Below are 25,856 nucleotides of genomic sequence, written 5' to 3'. Positions count from 1 at the left end.
AGGCCTTGGGCAGAACTCCCCCCCCCCCCCCGTTTTCCCGGAGGGACAATTATAATAGAGATAGGGGAGCCAGGGAGGCTAATCGCAGAAGCCTGAGAATCGCTGCCAAACAAATGGCTGATTAGGTCTGCTTCCCTTGGGAAATTCTAAGGAGTCATGCATCTGGACAGAGTTGGGTTTCGCTTCTCGTTCTCTAGGGAAAGAGTTCTGTTGGCAGGAAAACGAGACCCAATATAGGTGTTTGTCGCAAGAGAAACTTTGCGGAGTCAATTGATCAACTTGAGGAGAGAGATCGTGTGTGGACTTCGTAATCCCTGTTCCCTGCTTCCCGGATCAAGTTTCAAGTCTTCCTTGTCTCACAGTTTGCCACGGACTTTGTTCATGCTTCATGTTTGCCTCGTTTCAAGTCTTGGATCAAGTCAAGAATTAAGTTTATTTCCAGCCTTGTTGTCAAGCTTCATTGGACTTTAAAGACTCTGTTATTTCCCCACACTATTGCTTGGCAAGGTGTGTGTTTCGGTCAAGTGGATTAAAACTTTGAACTCTAATATCTTATATTGGACAATACATTTATGGACTATATTTGACCTTATCTTAAAGGTCTGCTTCCGAACTTTATTCTTCACTTGTTTTTATTGATTTTATATATTTCCTTAATAAAGATATTAGATAGATTCTGGCCTCTGTGCAAGGTTATTGGTGCTCTGCAGCCTGGGTCCTGACAATCATTGACAAGCTAGTAAACCATGGTCTTTTGGATTGGGATATCTGAATTGGGTCTTCCACTCTTTCTTCCTCACCTGTCTCCTTTAAGCAAATATGTTGCTATTAGCAGGTGAACCATAAGTGGGCATCCCGTTAGAAAACACAGTCCCACTAGCTAATGATCAATGTTCAAAGGGGCTACGATAGTTGAACCATTAATCACTCATATAAACAGCATGAAATTAACATCAAATAATAAAAATTTTATCCTAATCCTCATCACTCAAATATTATCATTATCATCACCAATAAGAAATATCAATCTATTCAGTTAAATTGATTCTTTCCTCTTATTTCTTGCTTCTTTGCCCTCTTGAAGTTAATTTTTTGTGTCCTGAATGCCCCTTCATCTACAACTGCTGCCTGTTAAGCTTTATCCTATTAAAAATTTAAATCACGCTGAATAATTACTATAATTTAGATGTGTAATATGTAGCTCAACTCAGCATAAGAGTAGTGCTTGAAATGCAGCTTCCTTAATGAAGCAAGAGTCTAATGTGACGATTCTACTATTGAGTCCAAATTTTTAAACACATACGCTGACCGATATGCAATGTTTTACCAGAGGTACTTTTACATCTTTTTTAAAGAAGTTCATTGCACATTAAGAAACATTCTTCACCTACTGTGCTAATTTTCTAATTCCGGACAACTTCTAATCTAGGATAACATTCATAAATGGTATTGTGCTCCTGCAGTATGAACTGGTAAAACCCATTTCTTTGAATTCTTCCACTTTATTCTGCTGCATATGTAGAATAGGTCTTGAATAAATAGTCACTGTTGGCAACTACTGATATAGAAACTCATTGAGTGACCCTGAACTTAAAGGAAGGCAATGGCAAATCACTGAATCAATCTTGTCTACAAAACTCTATGATAGGCTCATCATAATCTGGAATTGACTTGAGGATACATTGAAATTATGTGTTTCGTGTATATGTTACACCATTTTTATCTCAGCCTTTCTCCTGTGAGCATAAAGGAGGGTTTTGGGTGTCCCACACCTACTAGTTCTGAAGAGTAATAAATACCTAGTTCTTTAGAAGACAACTTTTAAAAGGAATTGAACAGGGAACCTCTCTATATATGTCACCTTTTGTCACAATGATGGGTGTGTTTCCTTTCCACTTTTTAAGTTGTTAAAAAGGGGATGAAGGATGAATATCATTATAGAAATTAAAATTAATTTAATTAAACAGCTGATGAAGGAATAGTACTGTAGTTCTAAAAGTGTTGTCCACTCATAGTGCTGCAGTTTATGGTAACGTATTGGTAGGTTTAACTTTGGTACAGAGAAGTCTGAGGCCAAAATCATATTTGAGCTCACAGTTCAATCAAGATATTCACTCACAGGTGAAGACACTGGAACAAGGGGACAATATCAGCCAGAGTCTCAGTAGAGAGAGGCTTCATGGTACACCCTCATTTCCAGTATGTGATCTTGTGTGTTGGGAACTGTCCTGGACATAGTTTGGCAACTACTGCACTGTCAAGTCAAGCGGCTGCATAAGGAAGCATTGGATACTTCCTTATGTGATGCTGTGAAAAAAACTAGGCCCTCCACCATTACTGCCAATTTAAATTCTTGAAGAGACTCTTGCAAAAACTTCGCTGTGTTCATGTATTCTTTCGGCAAAACACAATTTCTAAATACCTGTCTTTACTTTAGTGTTTTCCCATTTGTTATAGCCTAGAAAGGTTAAAGTTTAATGATGCCCTTGGCCTTTGTTTGGGCAGAGTTAAATTAAACACATTAATGTCAGTGTACATCAAATGACAGCTCACTACCGTGATCCAATATTGCTGCTAAAATGGTGTTATCTTAGCTTTGTGCTAATGAAATAAAAGGTTTTACAGCTTATTACCAATTAGCAGTATTACCAGCACAGATTTACAAGAATTGCTTCCTATGCTTTATGAGGAGAGTTCTTTTCAAGCACACCAAAAGAAAATTATTCTCAAAGCCATATTATATTCAATGCTATACACCCAAAAGGTAAAGATTATCAGAACATATTACATGAAGTAATATGAAGTATATGCTTTTTAAAAACCTGCATGCTCTTATATAAGCTATTGTATAGGCCACAATATATGATCTCTGTTCATGTGCCATTATTTTGATAGAAAATGCAGAGAAAAACAGGGATGTTGCATGTGGAAGGGTTCAGAAGTACTTGTGGGGCCATTTTGGGCTGAACATTACCTTGACTAGTGATGCCTTTCAGGATTTTTGGTGGGATGTCTTTTGGGAGTTACCTGGAGAGATCTGGTAACCAACTTGGGATCTTTTGCATTCAAACCTTCTGTTATCCCACTGAGCTACAAATCTTTGCTTCATTGTCAACATTGTAGTAACTCTAGGAGCCAATCTTCTACCTCTTTTTTCGTGTCAGGAGTAACTTAAGAAACTGTAAGTTGCTTCTGGTGTGAGAGAATTTGGCCATCTCCAAGGACGTTTTCCAGAGGACCCCCAGATGTTTTGATGTTTTACCATCCTTGTGGAAGGCTTCTCTCATGTCTCCGCATGGGGAATTGGAGCTGACAGAGGGAGCTCATCCGCGTTCTCCCCAGATTCGAACCGGCAACCTTCTGGTCAGCAACCCAACCTTCAAGTCAACAGTCCTGCTGGCACAAGGGTGTAATCTGTTGCGTCACTGGGGGCTTCTATCTCTGATGTTGCTAAACATGTCAATCAAATAATTAAATGGACCCCCAAAGTAACTGGAACTTGATTTAAATTTTGAAGGTAAGGAAGCATTTTCTTATGTTAATCAATTCAGGGGCAGCTTACAGCCTACCTAAAACTGCCACCCCTAGGGATTTCCAGGACAAATTGTTTACATTTTTCTGGATCAGAAAAAAGGCAGTCTGGGGACTTTGGAGGGGCTGAGAGCTTCAAAAACAGCCTTGGGCTCCTCAAGACACCCTGAAGAAATCATGTCAGGTTGCATGACAATGTGTGTCTTTGTAATTCTTGGGTGAGAGGAAGAAACAGTTCTACCTTGTTCTTTAGGTTGTATCACAATAATTAATGCCTCATTGGAAATCTCCAACACAGACTCCTCTTCATGGTGTATCAGCATCTTCCATAATGCATCACATCTGATCCCAGAGTTACCACATTTAAAGTAGGAGGGGGAAGGAGAAGCACAGTTAGGAAATTAACCACAGCTGCCCAGCTTCAGTTGAGCTGCCTAAAATCTTTCCCATATAAAACAAGTAACTTCTTCCTACCGAGTGAAGCTTCTGGTAGAGACCACACGCATTGCATACATATCCTCCATTTGCATTCTTTCTCCAGAGAGAGGTCTTTGTGGTCAGGCAATTGGCACAAAAAACACCCGAGCCTCTGCGTCTCTGAAAGAAGGGAAAGGGGGGGGGGGGAGACACAGGGTCAAAGGTTAGTCACATGATCTGTGGAGTTAGGACAAATCAACACTGAAGTCTTGTCTCTAGGCTGGCAACAATTGATAGTATAAAACCACACTGCCCATAATGAGGTCAGGTTCAATTGTGCTTAATAGGCCCACTGATTTTCATTACAATTTACTCTATAGTGATGGATGAGGTGTGCAAAACGCCACTGCTGCGAACCCCCTCCTCACCATAGCAGCAGATCTAACTTTTTGAACTTTTCAGTTTGTTCCTTTTAATGACTTAATTCCAAATGCTGAATTTCAACATTCTATTTTGACACAGAATGACTCCTACTGATCTTGAAACTTCTTGTCCGTTTTTGTAGTGGCTTTATTGTAAGAGTATGATCATCACTAACAAATCACCATAAACAATAACAATGATGTATTACCTTTCAATTAATTCTGGCCTACATGCCAACTTGCTCCTGCTTCTCTATCCATAACAATGCATACTGTACAGGATTACAGCCTGATACAACTCTAAAATCTCATATACTTCTGCTTTACACAGCTATGTGAAAGAATAGCTCCATTTCAGTAGCAAAAAAAAAAGTATGGCTTTGCTAATGATACCACTTCCAAAACTTGAGATAAAACTTGACAAAACGGCCTCATAAATTGACAGATCTTAGATGAATGTTAACTGGGCTCCTGACTGTATTCTACAGCTTCACTAACAATCCACTCTGCTCAAACTTTGATGACAGAAGCTTTGTAAATTCCTTTTGTGGCATAATGATACCATTAAACTTTTCATTTCAACAAGAACAGTGAAGATTTTTTTTTTTAAAAAAAAAAACAGGCTGAGTTTGTGGGCACAACTGCTAACAACAATGACATAGCTGTCTTGTTTGGCAATTCTCAATCCCCCGGAAAAAAGAAAGAAAAACCCAAACTAGTCCATCATTGGTTTGTTTTTTAAATAAACTTTTATTAAAACTCCTACACCTCATGCAAGTGTGGAGGAAGAAAAGTTTTGGGAAAAGATTAGACTGATTTTGTTCTAAATTAAAAAATTACTAGCCTTGTAAATCAAAATTTCAAGGTTTCATCAAATTTAAGTAATTTATTTAACTTCACTCTATACTATAGGGAAGGAGGGTGTATTGGTGCCAAGAAAGTACAATGGTTATAATTGTACTCTGATACATTTCAAATGGAAAGCTTTTTGCAGACATAATTTTGGCATGGAGTGTGGAACACTTTCTTGGCATTGAAAGGGCACTTGATTCATCGGGTGTTTCACAATGTATCACTAAAAAGACCTGGTGATCAGCCAGTTCCCTATAGGGTAATTTTTCCATCCAGATGCAAGTGCTATCAGAGGCCCCTCGTCAGCTAAACTAATTATGATGGTGCATTTGCTGATGCCTGCTCACTCTAACATTTTCGACATCCCCCATTAATCATCAATACGAGGAAAATGAATGAAACGTAGAAAAACGAGGGCTGGTAACCTACACGGCCATAAAAATCTAAAATGAGGGCAATAATTTAACAAGATTGGGAAAATGTTTTTCAGTGAGCACCAAAGTCAGGCTAGCAATTGCCCTTTTAAACCAAGAACACAATTTCATTAGTGTAGCAGGTTGTGTTACTTTAAGCGGAGGTAGTAAAATCAAGAGTGTTGGATGAAACTCCTGTTCCCACCCTCCCAACCTAATACCACTAAATCAGAGCCATAATTACACCTCCCTGTCTCACCTAAATCTTGATACAATAGGGTCAATTCGTAAGTGACTGCTTTCAAAGTGCTTTTTGATCCATGTTTAATATGTTCATTCACTATTTATTATATGTGTGTGTATACACACACACACACACACACACACACTAGACTAGACTATACTGAAATCATGAGCGAATCCAACACAGCAAACTACAACACTATGAGTCTAGCGTCAATTATAAATTGGTATAAAAATTATCCAAATCTCATTCTCAACAGATTGACTAATTTATTGCTGAAAGAGCAAAAGAGATTGCCATTTTTTCCCTTGGAGATTACTAAACTTTTAATTAAGTAGGCTCACTGCTGACCATCAAAATAGTAAGATAATATGGAAATAATTCTGAATGCCCACCATTTGGATCTTTTTGAAGAACATCTTTGTAATGTAGGGGGTGGGGGAGAATACTTGCTATGGTGTGTTGAACAGGATGTAGTCTTTTGCAAGGAACTTTCCATGCTTTAGAGATTTATGAGTGATGATTTTTTGCAGAACTTTTATTTAAAGTTCTAAAAGATTTATGAGTGATGATTTTTTGCAGAACTTTTATTTAAAGCCAAGGAAATACATTGAACAAACGATGTGTAATAAAGTTCTCTGATTTGGACACGACTTAGTTACTGTATAAAGAAACTCCACACAGTTCACATACCAGCCTATAACTGAGTTTTAGATTACTGAGTTTTAGATTTAAAAGTTGTTCTTTTTTTTAAAAAAAAAATGATATTTTTCTTTCTTTCTGTAGTTATTGACATTTAATGGAGAAACCGCAGTCACACTCGGCACAATTATTCCAATAAATATTTGTAAAGTATTTTGCCTTCAAGCTAAACAGCTTACTAGGTTGACTTGTTGACTGAGTAGGTTGAAGGCAGATTTCTAGTTAAAGTTCTGGGATGGTGGCAGTGTGTTTGACTTTCATTAAAAATATTGGGCCTTCTCAGTGGTGGTTCCTCATCTATGGAACTCCCTCCCCAGTGAAATTAGATCAGTCCCCTCTCTACTGATCTTTAGGAAAAAACATAAGAGATTGCTTTGGGACCAAGCCTTTGACCAGTAATGGAGCAGTGTAATAAGTGACCACGAATTAATATGATTGACAAATGGAACAGCCCTGGATTATGATTTGGATTGCGTGATTTTAATTGATGTTTTAATAATTGATATTTTAACTGCTGGGTTTTAATTGTATTTGTTTATTTTATGGATGTATATGTATATGGCATCAAATTGCTGCCTGTTATAAGGCCGCCCTGAGTCCTCTTTGGGGTGAGAAGAGCGGGGTACAAATGTGGCAAATTAATTTTAAAAATCTGTAAAACAGTATAGTGCTCACATCTGCTGCAACCTGTATCCAAGTTATGATATAAAATTACATCTATAACTGGGAGTAATCTTTCTTGACGCTCTCAAAGATTGTGTGGGGCAAAAAACAGACATATAATAATGTTTTTATGCATGACAAAAATGAAAATAATTTCCAAATGGAAAAAAAAATATCTGACCATCCTATTCTAACATACAAGTTGAATTGCTGTGGAACTGATTAAAATAAATCTGTAATGAATAAGGGAAGCATGTAAAGTCTCAAGGATAAATGGAAGCTATTCATTACTTTTTTTAGAACATATAAATGGGGAAAAAAGAATAATTAAGGAAAATTATTCCCAGTTCAGGAATCAATATCATTCAAAGTTATTTTTCTCATACTATTACATAGAAAATTTACACATCATTATTTTTATATCTTCTAAGAATAATATAATGCTGGGGTGGTAAAAAAACATGTATTATTGATTTAACTGAAGTTTGTATCTTCTTGGTTCAGTTTGTTGTTTGTAATTTTAGGCTCTATTATGAAAGACATTTCTTCTTTAAAATGTTCATTCTTGGCATGGAATATTTATCACTGCATGTATGGTGCAGTACAGATCCCACTTTATTGGCATACAGGCAGTCCCCAAGTTATGAAGTTCTGTATGTTTGTTCTTAAGTTACATTTATATGTAAGTAATGACAGTAAATTTTAAATGTAACTTTAGCCCAAAACAGATATATTTTAGCTTTAGATATAATAGGGAAGGTCTAACTCCCCTGTGGTGTTTGTTTTGTTGTCTGTCCCCTATTCAGAAGATTCACTTCACTTTCTGTCCCTGTGATAGTTGGATTTTGAAAAATTTGGCTTGTTGTGGAAACAAGGATTGGTGAGAAAACTGCAGTGGAGATAACCTTCCCAAGTGCCGAGTAAGGAGTGCTCATTACTTGGCCATCGGCTGCAGGACCTGTGAGGCCTGGGTGTATAAGCCCAAATCCTGCATCCACAGGCCCGGGAGCTTTGGGCCTACGGATGCAGGCTTTGGGCCTACACACCCGGGCCTTGCAGGGCCTACAGCTGATTGATCCGAAAGGCAGGCTTGGAGCCGATACGGGCTCCTGCCTGCCATTCATTTTGAGTCAGTTTTTGTTTCATTGGGGACCTTTCTGTGTCGTGCCATCCCAATGGATGGTACGAAATGGAAATATGGATGAAACAAATAGGATAAAAACTGTGTACATCTCCAATTGCCAATGTGAATTGGCTTCACCTCTCCCTTTAAGTCAAATTCACACAGGACAAATGAGAATGGGGCAAAGTTATTTGGGATTCAGCTCCGTGCTCTTATCCTAAATTAGAAAAGATTGGTGAATAGCAAAATGGTGTAACAGGGGCAAATTGGAGCCAGGGATTAATAATATTGGGGGCGTGGTATGTGCTCAATGATGCTATTCTCTGATGCACTAAGGCAGTGCTTCCCAAGCTTTGTTGTTCCAAAAATTTTGCATTTCAGCTTTCAGATTTCCTGAATGTCAGCCAGGTTGCTTGGGACTTCCCAGGAGTTGGTGTCCAAAACCACTTAAGGACCATGGTTTGTGAGCCACTGCACTAAGATGATGAGCTGAGAAGACTCCCACAACACAAATATAATTCCCCACTGTGCATTGAGAAACTCTGAAATTGTAAATCAAGTCAAGAAAATTCACTTATCATGAATCACTACCCTTCAAGATCACTCCTTCACTAATCATACTTTAAGAAAGGATAGCCCTCCTAGTTATCACCAGCAAATCAGAACTTAGCATCACTCAGTGCCACTACAATTCATACAACTGGTATTCCATTTCATTTTGACATGTTTTATCTCAACCCTAACAGAGATGCCTAGCTGTACTACTGAAGTATCTGATGTAAACAAGTCACTGTACAAAGATGAAAGGATCTGAATTTCCATAAATGCCACTTGTTACTAATTGGACTTATTCATGTAAATTTCCTGTACGTGCTTGGGAAAATAAGCCCAAAGGGTCTATAATTGAAACTATGTTGCTGCTAAGTCAATCTTTAATTATGTGGATCCTTATAGCTAGTACATTATAACAACATTGCCTGGAGGGACCACTACAGTTAAGGGTCTGTAAGTATTTCCATTTTAGTTCCTAGGCTGGGTGTTTAATATATCAGTTTGTTTCAAATCACACCGGGCTGAATTTTGGCACACAAACTGGTCAGCACAGATGTGAGTATTTTTTTTAAATAAACTTTTATTTAAATCAGTTCAGCTGTTTATAATTTAGAGGAAGGCCAACCATGAAAAGTTTCTCAGGTTTGTGCATAACTCCCCTCCTTCCTTCCTCCAAATGTTGAACCACAGCAGCTAAGTGTCCAGGGAAATACCAAATGCATCTAAGAGGAAAGCTTCCTGATACATTAATTTCAGGGAAAAGAAAGTTTTAGAGAGGATTAAAAGGAAAGAGTGTATTTAATCTCTGAGCATGTTCCACTAACCACAGCATCCAAATGTTTTCTGTGAACAAGCAGCCCACTGAAACCATGGAACTAAACAGCAGCTTTCAATGTGGGAACGTGGTTCCCATCTTTCTCATTTCATTTTTAATCCAGCAACATAAAACAACAAAAAGGCAAACCTAAGCCAAACATCAATTTGTGAAGACATCCATAGGGCTTATTTCTCTCCCAAAGTTTAATTTAGGGGGTGCCACAAGCGAAACACCTCCACCCTTCATCTGAGCACAGAGCTCAGCGCACAAATATTCAACCTAAGTAATGTTTTATATACAGCCAACTCATGTATGGGGAATAAGAAGTCCTCTGACCACTGCTGGGAAATGATTCACATTTTTGATATATTTTTAAAAACATTTTGATCTTTCCAAAATGAATTAGGTTAACACATGAGAAGATTTAACTTATTACTTTCACGCAGAACTTCACAATTAATCAAACTTATTCAAACTTAGTCTAAATGCAAAAACAATGTAAGTGTAAATGTTTTCTTACAACCCTAAATTTGAAAATACCTTCCCTTCATTTGGACTTTCTTTCATTTGTAATTTAAACTGTATCCTTCCAAATTCCAATTGTTTAGCATGTTCTGAAATTATTAGACCTTCTCCCAATTTCTTTCAACTCTCTACATTTTTCTTTAACTAGGTATTCAACTAGACCCAGCATGAAAGATCAATGACAGACATTTGTACAGGGATCGTGGAAGCTGTTTGAATCTCATCTCAGCCCCGGAGCACTTGTCATCTATAACTTGAACCTGGATTTCCATGGTCAGGTGGGAATTCAGACTTTGATCTGGTCCTGGTCCAACACTCAAACCGCTGCACAACAAAGGATATGTATGGGATAATATTGTACCTTAGCAGACTGGATTTTCAAGTACTAAGTATTTATTTATTTACTACAGTAGTCTCACTTATCCAACATAAACGGGCCGGCAGAACGTTGGATAAGTGAATATGTTGGATAATAAGGAGAGATTAAGAAAAAGCCTATTAAACATCAAAATAGGTTATGATTTTACAAATTAAGCACCAAAACATCATGTCATACAACAAATTTGACAGAAAAAGTAGTTCAATACGCAGTAATGCTATGTTGTATTTACAAAATTAGCACCAAAATATCATGTTATATTGAAAACATTGACTACAAAAATGCGTTGGATAATCCAGAATGTTGGATAAGCGAGTGTTGGATAAGTGAGACTCTACTGTATTTATATCCCACTCTCTCTGACACCAAGGGGGGCTCAGAGCAGCTTACAACATGGGAATATTCAATGCCACATATACAATCAAATAAAGTATGATACGTCAAATACATAAATACAGGTAAAACACATAAATATGTAGAACTGTTAAAACCATGATACATATTCCAGAAATCATCAGTTGTGTTACTACAGTAATGCCAGTTCTATATTGCAAATCCATACGCCTGTGCTTATTAAAAAAGGATCATACAAGCTGTTAGATCCTTTGGGCAAAACTATACACAGTAGAGTCTCACTTATCCAACATAAATGGGCCAGCAGAATGTTGGACAAGCAAAAATGTTGGATAATGGGGAAGGATTAAGGGAAAGCCTATTAAAAGTCAAATTACGTTATGATTTTACAAATTAAGCACCAAAGACATCTTGTTTTACAAAAAATTGTCAGAAAAGAACGAAAACGTGGTTATGGGATCAGGCCTTTGAACAAGAGTAGCAGTAGAAATGAGATACGATAATTATACGACTCACTGATTGCCTCCACTTGGACTTGAAATGCGCCTGAATGTATATTTATATGTATAACTATGTAGGTTTTTTAATGTAAGCTCTCAATTTTAATGTAATTTTTAATTTAAATGGATTTTTAAATGTGATATAAATTGTTTTGATGTATATGTTCATGTTGTAAGCCGCCCTGAGTCCCCTGAGGGGTGAGAAGGGCGGAGTAGAAATGATGTAATAAATAAATAAATAAAATAATGTTATGTAGTAATTACTGTATTTATGAACTCAGCACCAAAACATCGCAATATATTGAAAACATTGACTACTAACAAATTGACTACAAATAAAGATATAATTGCATAAAATGAAGTTATAGTAGCAACATTGTCGGAAATTAAATCCATAAAAAGTCCAATCCTTGCTGCGTAGAGAAACAGCTATGGATTGGGGTGGGAGGCAAACTGCATTGGATAATCCAGAATGTTGGATAAGTTAATGTTGGATAAGTGAGACTCTACTGTATATGAAGCCAGGGGCAAATTAAGTACACTCAGCCCTCCATATTCATGGGTTCCACATCCATGAATTCAACCAACCGTGGATTAAAAAATATACAGGACAAAAAGAAGTCACAAACTTTTCATATTTGTCCTGCTTTGCCTGCTCTATCGTGGCCTTGTAAGAGGACCATGGTGGAAACTATTTTGCAGTGATCTGCTGCCAAGTGCAAAAAGGCTGGTGATGTGTTACAAGAGAAAGAGTGAGAGGGAGGAAAGGAAGAGAGCGGGCAACTCAGAGGGGGACCCAGTGATAAACTGAAGCTTTGCAGAGGCTGGTGAGCTGTCCTGGAGGGTCCTCTTGTGGCAGCTGACACACAAGGCAGGTGGGCAGCCCCTTTGGCACTGACTGTCAGGATAGTGACTTAACTATCTGCTGATTTTAGTATCCATGGCATACCCTGAAACCAATTCCCTATGGATAATGAGGGACAACTGTATGTTTTTATGAGGCAGACCTGCCTGCAAACATAACTAAAACACTGAGTCCAGTATAGTATGGTTTTGGTCCAGACAAGTCATTCTGAAAACGATTATCATTGCAATTATTGGAGATATTTGATGTGCGCAATATTTCTATTGCCCAAACTGAAGACAACGTACAAATCGCCTCCATGTGGGTAACTGAGTAATTGGAACATTGTTTATTCAAAACAATGTTGGTTAAAATCATAAATTTAAAATAGTCCTTTCTAGTTCAAATATATCAATATCAATATCTTTTCTTCATAAGACTACTGACTGCATTATAATAGGATTTATTTCTTCTTCTATAATATTCAAATAAATTTCTCTTAAAGATAAGAACAACATAGGCTGTTTCATGTATCTGAACATAAGTGCACGAAATTATGGATTTTTTTTGCCAGTGGAAATAAAACTATCTGACGTAGCATTTCCAACTATATCTAAAAGTTCTAACATTTCCATGCTGCATTGTTCGGTTTCCCTTGTTTCTTTATTCAGCCAGTAAATGAGTGAAAGGGAAATAAACTCCAAGCATCAGGCAGTGTTGCAGAACTCTGATGGGGTGAGAATGCTCAATTGATAATGACAGGAACTGGCAATATTACACAAAATTGTTAACATTTCACAAGGCCCATTTCCCCGCTTTATTTTGGCCAAAAAAAGAAAATAAAAAGCGTACTCTAGTTTTTCCTATTTCGGTCTCATCCAATTCTGGGCCACACTGAATTTAAAATAAACTATTATTTAATCAAATACAGGCACATTAGTCTCACTCCTGCTGACAACTTCAATTAGAATATTTTTACTTCGGACTGAAAAAAAATTAAGGCCCATGATCTTTATATTGCTGTGGCTTCTGCATAACATCTGGTTACAATTTTTATATACCCAGCCATCAAACTCCTATCTCCGTGGAACGGTTTACTCAAGATTTGTTTTAATTATCCAGCACTACAAACTTCATCTGGCTTTTAAAAGAAAGTGCAGAGGATATTTCAATTCAGGCAAGCATGCTACAACAGGATCAGTCAGATTGATTGCTGGTATGTAAAGAAAAGCTGCTGGGACTCACTGGATAATTAGAAAGATATATTACCTCGCCAATACCAGGAAACAAGTGCTACTTCTATGTGAATTGCATTTTATTTTTTCTATTGCATTTTTATTTTATTTTTCACGCAGTCATTTTGTTTATTTAACCAGATCTTAGAAGCAATAAAATGCAAGTAATTAATTATATACTGTGGACTGCTAAAAAGACAAATCAAAGCTTGAACTCTCCATAGAAGCCAGGATGTCTAAACCGAATCTATTGTATGGCCATACCATAAGGAGAAGTGACTCGCTAGAAAAGATGATAATCTTGGCAAGGTAGCAGACAGCTGGAAAAGAGAAAGACCGCATTCCAGTTGGGTAGACTCCATCAGGGAAGCAATGATACAGATTCTGCAATACCTGTTGAGGACTAGGTGAGTTGGAGATTTCTTATTCATGGGTTTGCCATGAGTCAATTTTTTGGTTTGATGGCACTTACCAACACAATTACATGTCATTGATTTCTTTTTCCAATAATGACTGTACAGTTTAATTAGATTACGATTACAAGGTAATCAGGCATAAGGCTTTTTGTCACACTGAGAAATTACATTTGTAGAAATTTCATATGATTCAAATGCTGGCTTATACTGCAACCTGGTGCTCTATTGTGGGCATTTTAGGGACAGGAAGGGCTTTGTTTCACATGGCATCAACTTACTGTGGTTTTTTAAACATCACAAAAGAACTGTTTAGTTACTTTTCTGAAGCAGGAAAGTAAAGGACTGCTTTATTTAAAAAATGCAACTATAACTCTAATTAATGTAGAATAACTAATTTTATACTATTATAAACTCAGTAACTAATTACCAACCACCACACTCTGTTTTGGGTTGATTGATTTATCCACTATTGTTTCTACTTATTTCACACGTAGTCTGATGTTCTACTAACATGGACACAAGTTTAGTTCACTTCACTTCCAAGGCTGATAAACTAAGTTAACAGTGACAATTCATGTTTCAACAGTGACAATTCATGTGGTTCCACTGTTAATGGATGGTCAATCCATTCTGAGTTTTAGTATGAACATTAAAAACACCTGCTGTTGCATTATCATTCTTAGCAAAGGTTGAATATTCCTTATCCAAAATATTTGTATTTTGGAATAATTGTATTTGTATGTATGTACATAATAAGATATTCTGTTTCATATACACTTTATACACACAATCTGATAATAATTTTATGTCATTTAAAAAATCCTTTTGCAGGAAACAAAGATTAGCCAACCAAGTGAAAAAATTTGGATTAAAGTCCACTGTGGATTCACCACCTCTCTGACATCAGATGTAACTTCCTTCTGACTAACCCTTCTGGTGGGAGTCATTTCCTCCAGATAAAAGCTGGCCAGTAACCAAGAAATATCCATGTCTGCACAAGAGGCTACATTCACCACAGGAGAAAGGCACCACGAGACATGGAGCCAAATCAAATTCCACTATTGGAGGTTAACTAAAAGAAATCTCCCTTATCTAACCTTAACCATGATCTCTATACTCAAGTCAGAAGTAGGCAAATGAGTCCTCTGATGAACTGAGAAATGAAGGTGACAGCACAACTTCTAAGCCAAGTAATAAGAGTAGATGATCCTCTGAAGCACATGACCCTGTTGGATAGTCTCTTTTCATTATGAAATGATGAGTCATGATGTATGATGTACGGGTGAGCACCGTCAATTAAAAAATAAAAAATAGCCCCTGCTTGTTGCTGACTTAGCAACCCGAAAGATAGTTGCATCTATCAAGTAGGAAATAAGGTACCACTTATAAAGTGGGGAGGCAAATTTAACTAATTTACGACATTGGAATGAGGAAGTGCCGTCAGAGTGGATGATGAAGCAGCTGCTCCCCCCTGTGGCCAGAATTGAACATCCCCACAGGAGAAGGTTAAATTGCCTCTGCGTCTGTCTGTCTCTGTCTCGGTTCTATGTTATATGGGCATTTAATGTTTGACCTATATGTATATAATGTGAGTCCCCTTCGGGGTGAGAAGGGCGGAATATAAATACTGTAAATAAATAAATAATAAATGAATGAATACAGATATCTTTTCTTAGTAGTAGTTTTCAGTGTTATGAGCAACTCTTTTGAAAAAGGAAATCCTACACAAGACAAGCTGGGATCTATGACAGGAAAGTCAGCCATGTCCTTTCTTTAACAAATTAAACACATTGGCTTCAGCCTTAGGGACAAGAATAAGTTTGGCAGAATCAGTGTATTTGTGGAGCATTCAGTGATTCCTCATAGTTGTGATAGAAAGATAATTGGCCTCTCTGTGGTAGACTCAGCGTAGAATATGAGGCTATGAACATTCTTGATCCCTTTACGAGCATTCATTGCATATATGGATTAAAGGCAAACTAATGTGGAAACTTAAAAACTATTTATTTTATGAGGTAACTATTTTGGAATCCATTAAATGAAAATACTGAAAAAATGGTCTCATTATTCTTGTTTTTCAGGAAGCCCCTGTTTATCGTTCCAAGTTAGATGTTTCAAAACTTTTAGTCTTCTCTTAACTGCCACAAATGCATCCCGTCAGTTTTCCCCCTTAAGGCCATCTTTTTGCTCTTTAGATCACAACAGACAGATTGCAGCAAAGGATTCCAAACCTATTCAATCCTTTAGTGGTGATTCACAAAGTCGAGTCCTCCAGTTGTTTTGGACTTCAAATCCCAGAAGCCTCTGCTGCTTTGGTCAATAATCAGGAATTCTGAGAGCTGAAGTCCAAAACACTTGGAAGATCAGAGTTTGGGAAACACTGAATTATGGCAGTACTGAGCTGATTTCATAGACCTCCGAAAGCAACCATCAAGGGGGGTAAGGAGCCAACGTACAATTGGTAGACCCATTAATGGTCTCCAAAATATCTTTTGCAACTCTAGCTAATAGTTAAAAGGACATCCTGTCCTTGTTTCGGCATAGGGATTTGAAGTTTGTGCTTCATTTTTTGAAATGTAGTAGCTAGAATAATGAGAAATATACCAGCTAGATTCTATTACAGAAAAAAAATCCAATAAGTAGCATCTAATAATACAGTAGAGTCTTACTTATAACATAAATGGGCCAGCAGAACGTTGGATAAGCGAATATGTTGGATAATAAGGAGGGATTAAGGAAAAGCCTATTAAACATCAAATTAGTTTATGATTTTACAAATTAAGCACCAAAACATCATGTTATACAACCAATTTGACCAAAAAAGTAGTTCAATACTCAGTAATGTTATGCAGTAATGACTGTATTTACGAATTTAGTACCAAAATATCACGATGTATCGAAAACATTGACTACAAAAATGCGTTGGATAATCCAGAACACTGGGTAAGTGAATGTTGGATAAGTGAGACTCTACTGTACATAAAATCAGGGTAAGCTGTTGCTCATACCAAGATCCATTCCGTATTTTTATCTATTTAAGTGATGCTGTACATCAACAGCATGTTCAGGCATTTATAACTTCAAATCCCTAAGAGTTTCAGAGACTTTTGGATATTGACCATGTCTGTAGACAATGTAATCTTGCTCATGAACACAAATGCAGAGCTTTCTATGATATGATAGAGAAGGATTACTAAATTCAGGATATCTCTAATTACACAGCCAGTCCCCAAGTTACAAGTGTCTGACTTACAAATGACTCATAGTTAAGAATTGGGGTGGGGGGGGGGGTGAGACAGCAGGAAGTGAGAGAAATCTAACCCTTGGAAGGGAAACTCCCTAGTTATCATGGGGAAAAGGGGTCTCCACTAAAGCCTTCTCACCAATCTATGTTTCCACAACAATCCCATTTTTTTTCAAAATCCAATTATCACAGGGACAACAATCTTCTGGATAGGGGCACAGACAACAAAGCAAACACCACAGCTATCCATAGCTATATATATATAGGCTAGAGTTACACTTAAAATATACGTGTTCTGACATACATACAAATTCAGCTTAAGAACAAACCTACAGAACCTACCTTATTTGTAACTTGGGGACTGCCTGTATTGTGCTAAATGTTCAAAGACCTATACATGCATATCATTGAACTTAATAAGTGAAGGTCTGATGTACTCTTCAGAGCGTGAAGGATTTGGGTGAGGGGCTGATATGTGTGCTCACTCTCCTACTATCCCTTCAGGCCTCCAAGTATGAGGGAGACTGCCTAAACAGGATTAAGTAATGAACTGTAGCAGAAATAGAAATTTCAACACAGTAGAAAAGAAATATAGTTGAAATGCTTGGGAGCAGAAATGCTTTGGGTTTGGGTTTCTTTTCTTTTGGAATACTTGTATTTGCATATGCATGCATAATGAGATAACTGGGAGATGGGACTCAAGTGTAAACACAATTCATAGCAGTGAATAGATAACAAGCACTTTATGCCCATGGACAGAATAATCTATGAGTTATTACATGCAGCTTCTACTCTTACCATTTTCCATCCTCTTCTCAAAGCAGCCACATTCTAATATTAACATCTTTTTTCTGCTATTCTAATTTAGTGATTGCTGTTTTGTTCTTTAAGGCCTACTATCTTACAGCAATTTAGGCAGTAGCCCTATGATCAATAGCCTGGTGATCTGACTATTGGTCTATCTGGCACATTATTGCAAATTCTGACTGGGAGTGGGTCACCAAATGTTGGCTAAGCAATGCTACCATTAGGTGGATCTGTAAGACTATCAAGGGCTACTGTGAATTTGTGATGTGATTTTATATGCTTTATTGAAATGTTTTTAGTTATGAACCATTTTGAGTCTCCATATGGAGAGAAAAAGGATATAAATAAACATAATAAACATAATAAACATAATAATAATAATAATAATAATAATAATAATAATAATAATAATAATAATAATAATAATAATAATAGGTTAAGCTAATGGTTTTTGTCCTGGGCTCGGTACTGTTCAATATCATTATTCATGATTTAGATGGACGGTTTCGAGGGCATGCTTATCAAGTTTGCAGATGAAATGAAATTAGGAGGGACAGAATTCAAAACCACTTTAACATATTAGAGAGCTGGACCAAAACTTACAAAATAAATGTCAACAAGGACAAATGTAAGAGACCACACTTAGGCAAAATGAAATGAAATGCAAAGATACAGAATGGGAGATGCCTGGCTTGACAACAGTACATGTGAAAAAAAATTTGGAGTCTTCGTGAACATGAACAAGCAATGTGGTGCTACAGCTAAAATGCCAATGGGATTTTGGGCTGCATCAAAAGGAGTATAGTGTCTAGATCAGTGCTTCTCAACCTGTGGATCCCCAGGTGTTTTGGCCTACAACTCCCAGAAATCCCAGCCAGTTTACCATCTGTTAGGATTTCTGGGAGTTGAAGTCCAAAATATCTGGGGACCCACAGGTTGAGAACCACTGGTCCAGATTGAAGGGAGTCATGGTGCCTCTCTATTCAGCTTTGGTTAGACCCCAGCTGGAATACTGTGTCCAATTCTGGGCACCATAGTTCAAAAGAGATATTGACAAGCTGGAAAGTATCCAAAGGAGGGTAACTGAAATGATCAAAGATCTGGAGAGTGTGCCCTATGAGGAGCATCTTAAAGAGCTGGATATGTTTAGTTTGCAGAAGAGAAGGTTGAGAGGAGACATGATAGCCATATATACATGTTTGAAAGGAGATCATAAGTAGGAGGGTGGAAGGCTCGTTTTATGCTGCCCTGGAGACTAGGACTCGGAGAAATGACTTCAAATGACAGGAAAGGAGATTCCACCTGAACATTAAGAAGAACTTCCTGATTGTAAGAACTGTTCAGCAGTGGCACTCTCTGCCTTGGAGTGTGATGGATCCTTTTTAGGAGGATTTTAAAGGGAGGCTGGATGGCCATCTGTCAGGGGTGCTTTGATTGTGCTTTTCCTGCATGGCAGGGGTTTGGACTAGATGGTCCATACGGTCTCTTCCAACTCTATAATTCTATGACTCCAGGTTGCTATTTTTCTATAGAGATGGCAATAATCTGATAGCAACAACCTCTATGCAAACACAATCCTTTCCTGCCCTAAATTCTGTTCTGTTTTGGTCATACTTTTATGCAAGCTGTTTAATAAGAAAAACAAGGATTTTCATATTTAATATTAGGATTTGGTGCACTTTTGAATAGGCCCAATAGAGCTGTCATTAGAATACTTCTTTCTGTTTTAAAAGCGTATGGCACTTTATCACTGTTACTTATTATTATTATTATTTGTTTTTTGTGTGTCTCCCAGTAATTTCTGGTTTTTGGTACAAAGTTTTATTGGCAAGGTTTGTTCAGATGTCCTATGCCAGGTAACAGTAAATATTACCTGCTTAATAAAGTCCTGAATCCAAATGTATCTCAACTCAAATAGACTCGCTGAATCAATTCCTGAAAGGTACATCAGTAATTACTATTTATTTAATGGTTCTTTTCTAGCCAGGACTAGACATCGGATTTAGATTTTATTGCTCACATTTTCTTCCTGATCCAAAGATCTAACACTGCCCTCTCAAATGCCACATCATTGGAACCTATTTCCTGTGTGATTGCTTGTAATAAAAGGTAAGCTATTGCACACTTGTACAACATGAAACAGACACGGTCACAATATGAACATCATTTATCCAACACAGAAAAGTAATAGGAAGCACTCCTCCCATCCCCAGCCCACCATATGAACTCGCCTATTCTTTTGTCTGTCCCCTCTGCCAAGCACAACAAATTTTGTCTGCTAGAGGCAGGGAAAAGTACTTTCAAATATAGCCTGAATTATAGAGGATGCAATGTGCCAATTCTGTATATCTACACACTCTCATTCCCTAGGGCACAGATTTGTGAAGTCGGTATTGCTGTTCAAAATGTCAAACATATTCAAGCCTTGTTGAGTCTCTTTAATGCACAGTCTCTGCTTCTGTCACATGCCCCCTCTTTTTCCTTTGTAGGACCTAGGCAAGGACCCATCAATATGAAGGACACATGTTTTTCATTTGCAGTGTTTAATGTTTCCTTTTTAATCAGTGTCTGTACAAGATGAGATGTCAAAGTCAGATGGACTAAGAAGCAAAGGGCACAATCTGTTGGAAATCTTTCGTGAATAGAGCCCATTGAAATAGATAAGATTTGCTTTGGAGTAAGCAGTTTCATCCATTTCACTTGGGAATGGACATGAGTATCCAGACAGGGATGGAATAAAAATATCTTAAGTTGTTTTATGGCCAAAAATCAGTTTCCCAACAATTGTGGAACATTTTTTGAAGGATAACAGTGCGGCATTATTTTGCTGTGCCCCCCCCACCACCACCACCACCTTCATTCTCCGTACGCATGGATTCTGCATCCATGGATTGCAGTTTTACACTGTGAAAATATTTCCTGAAAATGTAATTCCAAACAGTAAACTGTGATTTTGTCATTTTATATAAAGGGCACAATTTTACTATGCCATTATAGACAATGAGATTTGAGCACGCAGAGATTTCGGTATCCATAGGCATGTCCTGGAATTAAACCCTAGGGCCCACTAAATGTTCTGGGGGATTACATTATTATGTATACAAAAGCATGCATTTTCTGCACAGAAAAAAATGGTGTGTGAGCAGGAATAAAACTACATTTTCCTGCATAGAATAATCTCCTGAACTGCTTTAGGATCCTTGAATATGGAGCAAATATCTCCCTCACTGAGAAGAAAACCATCAAATTCTTCTTTGTTGCACATGGAACATTTACACTATTCTTTCAAGGGAACTGCTTTGAAAACAACACATTTTTAGTTATTCCTGAAAGCAGGCACTTTCCTCCCAAAACCATGCAATGTACACTCTCCCATCAAAGGTGATGAATTTTAATTTTTATACAAGTAACATAAAATGCACAATGTTGAAACAAAAGGAAGGAAAACAGCAGAAGGTCTCACTGACTCCAGGCGTGTTCATTTTAAACATGATTTCATTTTCATTTATGCAAAGGCAGTTGAGGAATACAAGAAAAGCCAGTGGGATTCCAAGAACATATTCATGCTTTTTGGCTATACAGATGTCCTGGTTTAATGTGTGCGCTACCTGAATGTTTTGTTTCGAATGCTGTAAAAGGCAAAAATGCTGCACCCTTTTCAACATCTCCCTGTAGCTACAAGAAAGTGCCAAAACAGAGAAAGAGTCACCTGATAAAGATAAAACATGACGGAAAAGTTTCCCACATAATTGCCTTCACAGATCTAGTTGAGTTCTCATCTCTTCTAATTAGCCTCATTACCATACTTTAAGACAGACTGGCAGTCACTCAAGCCTCCTCTTTTGCCCTCTTAAACTATCCCTGACAAGCAAATGGGCAACACATGGACCCAGTAAGCTAATTCCAGGCAATATTTTTACAAAGCTGCCCTTTAGCAGAAAGCATGTGTAACAAGGTTTTCCACTGAGTCACTAACCAGGAATGTGCAGGATAGATTAGAATTTCTTTTAATTGTCAAATGGATTCATCTAGACAGAGGTGTAGTGATGAAAGGAGCAAATGAAGGCATTTCTCCAAAATAAGAATTCTGCCTTCTCCTAGAAAATTTCTAGCCTTGGAGAGACTGTGATATTAAAAACCATCCATACCTAGAACTCTTTCATTTGATGTGTTTGAAGACCCTTTGTATAATTTTATGTCACTCTAACTTTAGAAAAATGAGGAACAAAATAACATGTTTATGTTTCTTGGTTTCATCAGTACGTACAAGGCAGGAATTTTAAATTTAACAAAGTTTTTTTTCAGAGATAGCATGAGCTTTTTATTATACTGCTCCCCTACTTTCTAAATATGACTGTTTTACTTGACTTCTACTTTTTTCATTTTGTTTCAGTGCAGGAAAAAAAGCTATTGCAATGGCAACACAAATCAGGGAAATTGATTTTCTGCACTTTACGTTTTGGGGGAAATTAACAGTCTATTCAGTGTGACTGAAAAATACCCCAAAGGCCAATATTTACTAAGCATGGTGTGCGCACACAGGAGCCCTGTTGAAAATCCACAACAAATCTTTCATTGCAAACAAACTCAAAGTTCATCCAACAGTTGGAGTAATGTTGAGACCGACAGGAAGAAATCTGTTCTTTAAAAATACAACAAACACATCATCAACAACAACTTCACACAGTCTACAGCGAAGCTAAATGTCTGTTGGCCTTCCACCAATATTCTGTGATTTCACTTTTTTCTTTCAGTCTTCCTCCCCCCCGCCTCTCTTTCTCTATCATAAAAGAGCATATTTAGAGGACAAGTTTCATGAAATGAATCATCTTGTACTGTGTAGCTTGCATCTTATATTTAGGGTATCAATGAACAAGGACTAACTATTTAAAAATGGACAAGATAAAAACCAGATAGAATAAATGTCAGGGTTATCTCATGCTAATAACACCCCCACCCTGAAATAAACAGTTAACATATTTCCATTTCATACACAGTACTTCAAAACACATTATACATTTTGAGATTCCAGTTTAAGTGATGAATAAGTCCCTGTGTTAGAAAACAACAAAACATATTCCAATGCAGCACAGGAACTTGAATGTGTGAAAAAAATGGGGGAAGGGGGGAAACGCCACGTAGGCATGCAGGCTAAAGCAGTACAGTATGCACACATACCACATACTTCTGTATGTGGATGGGTAGGTTTCAGAAGGGCATTCTTCAACAATTAGATGCCAGTTTAGCAAATTATTTCTGAAATCCATTTCTTGGATGACTTTCCCATCTGCTCAGACAAACTGAATTCTGGACACAACAATATGAAACAATTGGTATTCAGAACTCTTGGGTGTCCAAGGTCAAGTCTGTCCAAAAATGTGTGTTGGCTTTTCAAATAAATTGAAATACATAATGTTTTCTTGTGGTTTTTCTTCCATTAGTTCATTGTGTAGCCTAACCACCTTTCATCTATCATAATCAGGAAATGCAGATGAAACAATATTCCATAACATTCCATATTACAGAACAAGATAGAAGGAGTACTCTGTAGTTTTTTGCATGCTAACAGCTGTTGATATCACTATATTTTGCCTATTTTTTAAATTCTGGCCATTTATCCATCTTTCACTATTGACCTTAAGTAGCCTTGCTGCTTAAATAAACCCATAGAAAAGCCTCACTTTTATCTCCTGCTGAAGAATGTTTCTACATGGAGGGCAACTAATACTACCTCTCGGACAGTGGACATGTATTCAGTCTTTCCATACTTAGTGGAGAAGAGCAACACAAAAATGGAAGAAATAGCAGAATTACATGGACAAGTCATGGTGATTTAAAAAATGAAGTGTTCTTTAGGTACCATAACTCTCAAACCAGAATATGAAACCAAGATTGCTCAGCTCCTTTTCCCTCTTGCCTCTCCAACCTATTCCATCTCTCTCTCTCTCTCTCTCTCTCTCTCTCTCTCTCTCTCTCTCTCTCTGTCTGTCTCTCTCTCTCACCTCTGTTTTTTTGTTCGCTTCTTATTAAACAGCTCAGTTTCAGTCCTCACACACCAATTCTGTACAAGCAGTCCCTCAGTTAAAGACATGCATCTCATAGTTAAGAATGGAGGTGAGACAACCGAAAATAGGAGGAAATCTACCCCATGGAAGGGAAATCCACTTTTGTAAAAATTATCATGGGGGAAATGTCTCTACTGAAGCTTTATCACCAATCCTTGTTTCCATGACAAGCCAACGTTTTCAAAATCCAATTGTTGAAGGGACAGTAAAGTGAAATGAAATCTTCTGAACAGAGGCACAGATAGCAAAAAAAAAAAAGTTGCAGGGATTTTAACCCTTCCCTATGCTATAGAAACTATATATATATATATATATATATATATATATAGAGAGAGAGAGAGAGAGAGAGAGAGAGAGAGAGAATCATAGAATCATAGAATAGTAGAGTTGGAAGAGACCACATGGGCCATCCAGTCCAACCCCCATCCAGTCCAACCCCCCTCTATATATATATATATATATATATATATATATATAGAGAGAGAGAGAGAGAGAGAGAGAGAGAGAGAGAGAGAGGCGCTAAATTTACACTTTAAAAACATATCTGTTCTGACTACATATGAATTCAACTTCTGAACAAACCTTAAGAACCGATCATGTCCGTAATCTGGGGACTGCTTATACTCTTTATAGAAACAGACACTATAGAACGCAGGCAACAGAAAGCGGATCAGGTTTGTCATAGCACATTACATCTGTTTTACTCCGAGCAATGAATTTATATGCTTAGAGCTAACTCTTTCAGTTGAATCTAGTCAAGTTACAGCATGTTCTCAAAAGTCAAATGTTTTTGGGATACAGTATATGTGGAAAGAACCAGAGGATCCTCAACTAAGATGGCAAAAAATGCCATCCATAGGCCATTTGGGATTAAATTCATTCAGGATTATTGAGAACCTCAATGTAAACAGGATTGTTCTGGGATAAATGGTTTTGAAAACCATAACCAAATATTGGATTGATCTTATTAGCTAGTAAATCTTATCCAATGTGCATGCAAGTATTTTTCTTTTTCAGCAGGCTTGGCAGACCCATTCCATTTCTGTAAATGTACTGGCACACCCATCACATTATCTCCCATTGAGATAAATTACAGCAAAATTATTAGTCATGCTTGGCAGAAATGTCCATATTTGCAAAAAAATGTTGACATATGCTTGATAAACACTCTGCTAGTCTCTGGCAAAATGTCATACTGTATATGAAAATCTGAATTTCATTAATATCTGGCCAGATAGCTTGGCCATTGTTACCCTGGCCCCAGTAGCATTTAGATTATCATTACCCTCTTCTGGTTTCTTTCTCTTACCACTCCTGCTTTCTAGCACTTTATTGATAGCAGTTCTTTCATTCTGCCCATTCTCCAAGAAAGAGCAGGGTGGCATACAAGTAATGATGCAAACACCAATAAACCATGCAACTGAAATTAAAATATGTTAAAATATGACAGCAATAATACTCATGTAATTATTATTGTCACATTTGACATGTTTTAATTTTAGTTACATGGGTTTATTAGTGTTTGCATCGTTATTTATCAACAAAACCAACCACAACTCAAAAGCTTATGCAAATAAAATGGCTTTTAATTTATGCATTCATAGTACAGGGTGATTACAGTAGCATATTGTTAATGTAGGAATATACGCTAATGCATCTGAACACAGACTAGCCTTTGAAGGCTACTGACAACTGCTAGAAATAGGACCTTCTCAATAAAGGCTCCATGTTTGTAGAATCCTCTCCCTTAG

At 37.3% G+C, this 25,856-nt stretch overlaps 1 protein-coding gene across 8 annotated transcripts in view; it reads right to left on the bottom strand.

Annotated features, from left to right (window-relative positions):
* Positions 1 to 25,856, bottom strand: part of trps1 (transcriptional repressor GATA binding 1) — a 256,388-nt gene that overhangs the window by 8,977 nt on the left and 221,555 nt on the right. For all 8 annotated transcript variants that reach the window (XM_008108238.3, XM_062980071.1, XM_008108236.3 and 5 more), the window contains one exon: positions 4,006 to 4,128. In XM_008108238.3, the coding sequence (XP_008106445.2) occupies positions 4,006 to 4,128 (123 nt within the window). The remainder of the gene's footprint in view (positions 1 to 4,005; positions 4,129 to 25,856) is intronic.

Source organism: Anolis carolinensis, chromosome 4 (assembly GCF_035594765.1).
Source record: "Anolis carolinensis isolate JA03-04 chromosome 4, rAnoCar3.1.pri, whole genome shotgun sequence".
NCBI lineage: Eukaryota > Metazoa > Chordata > Lepidosauria > Squamata > Dactyloidae > Anolis > Anolis carolinensis.
Note: the sequence above shows the minus strand (reverse complement) of the source record. Positions and strands in the feature narration are given on the sequence as shown.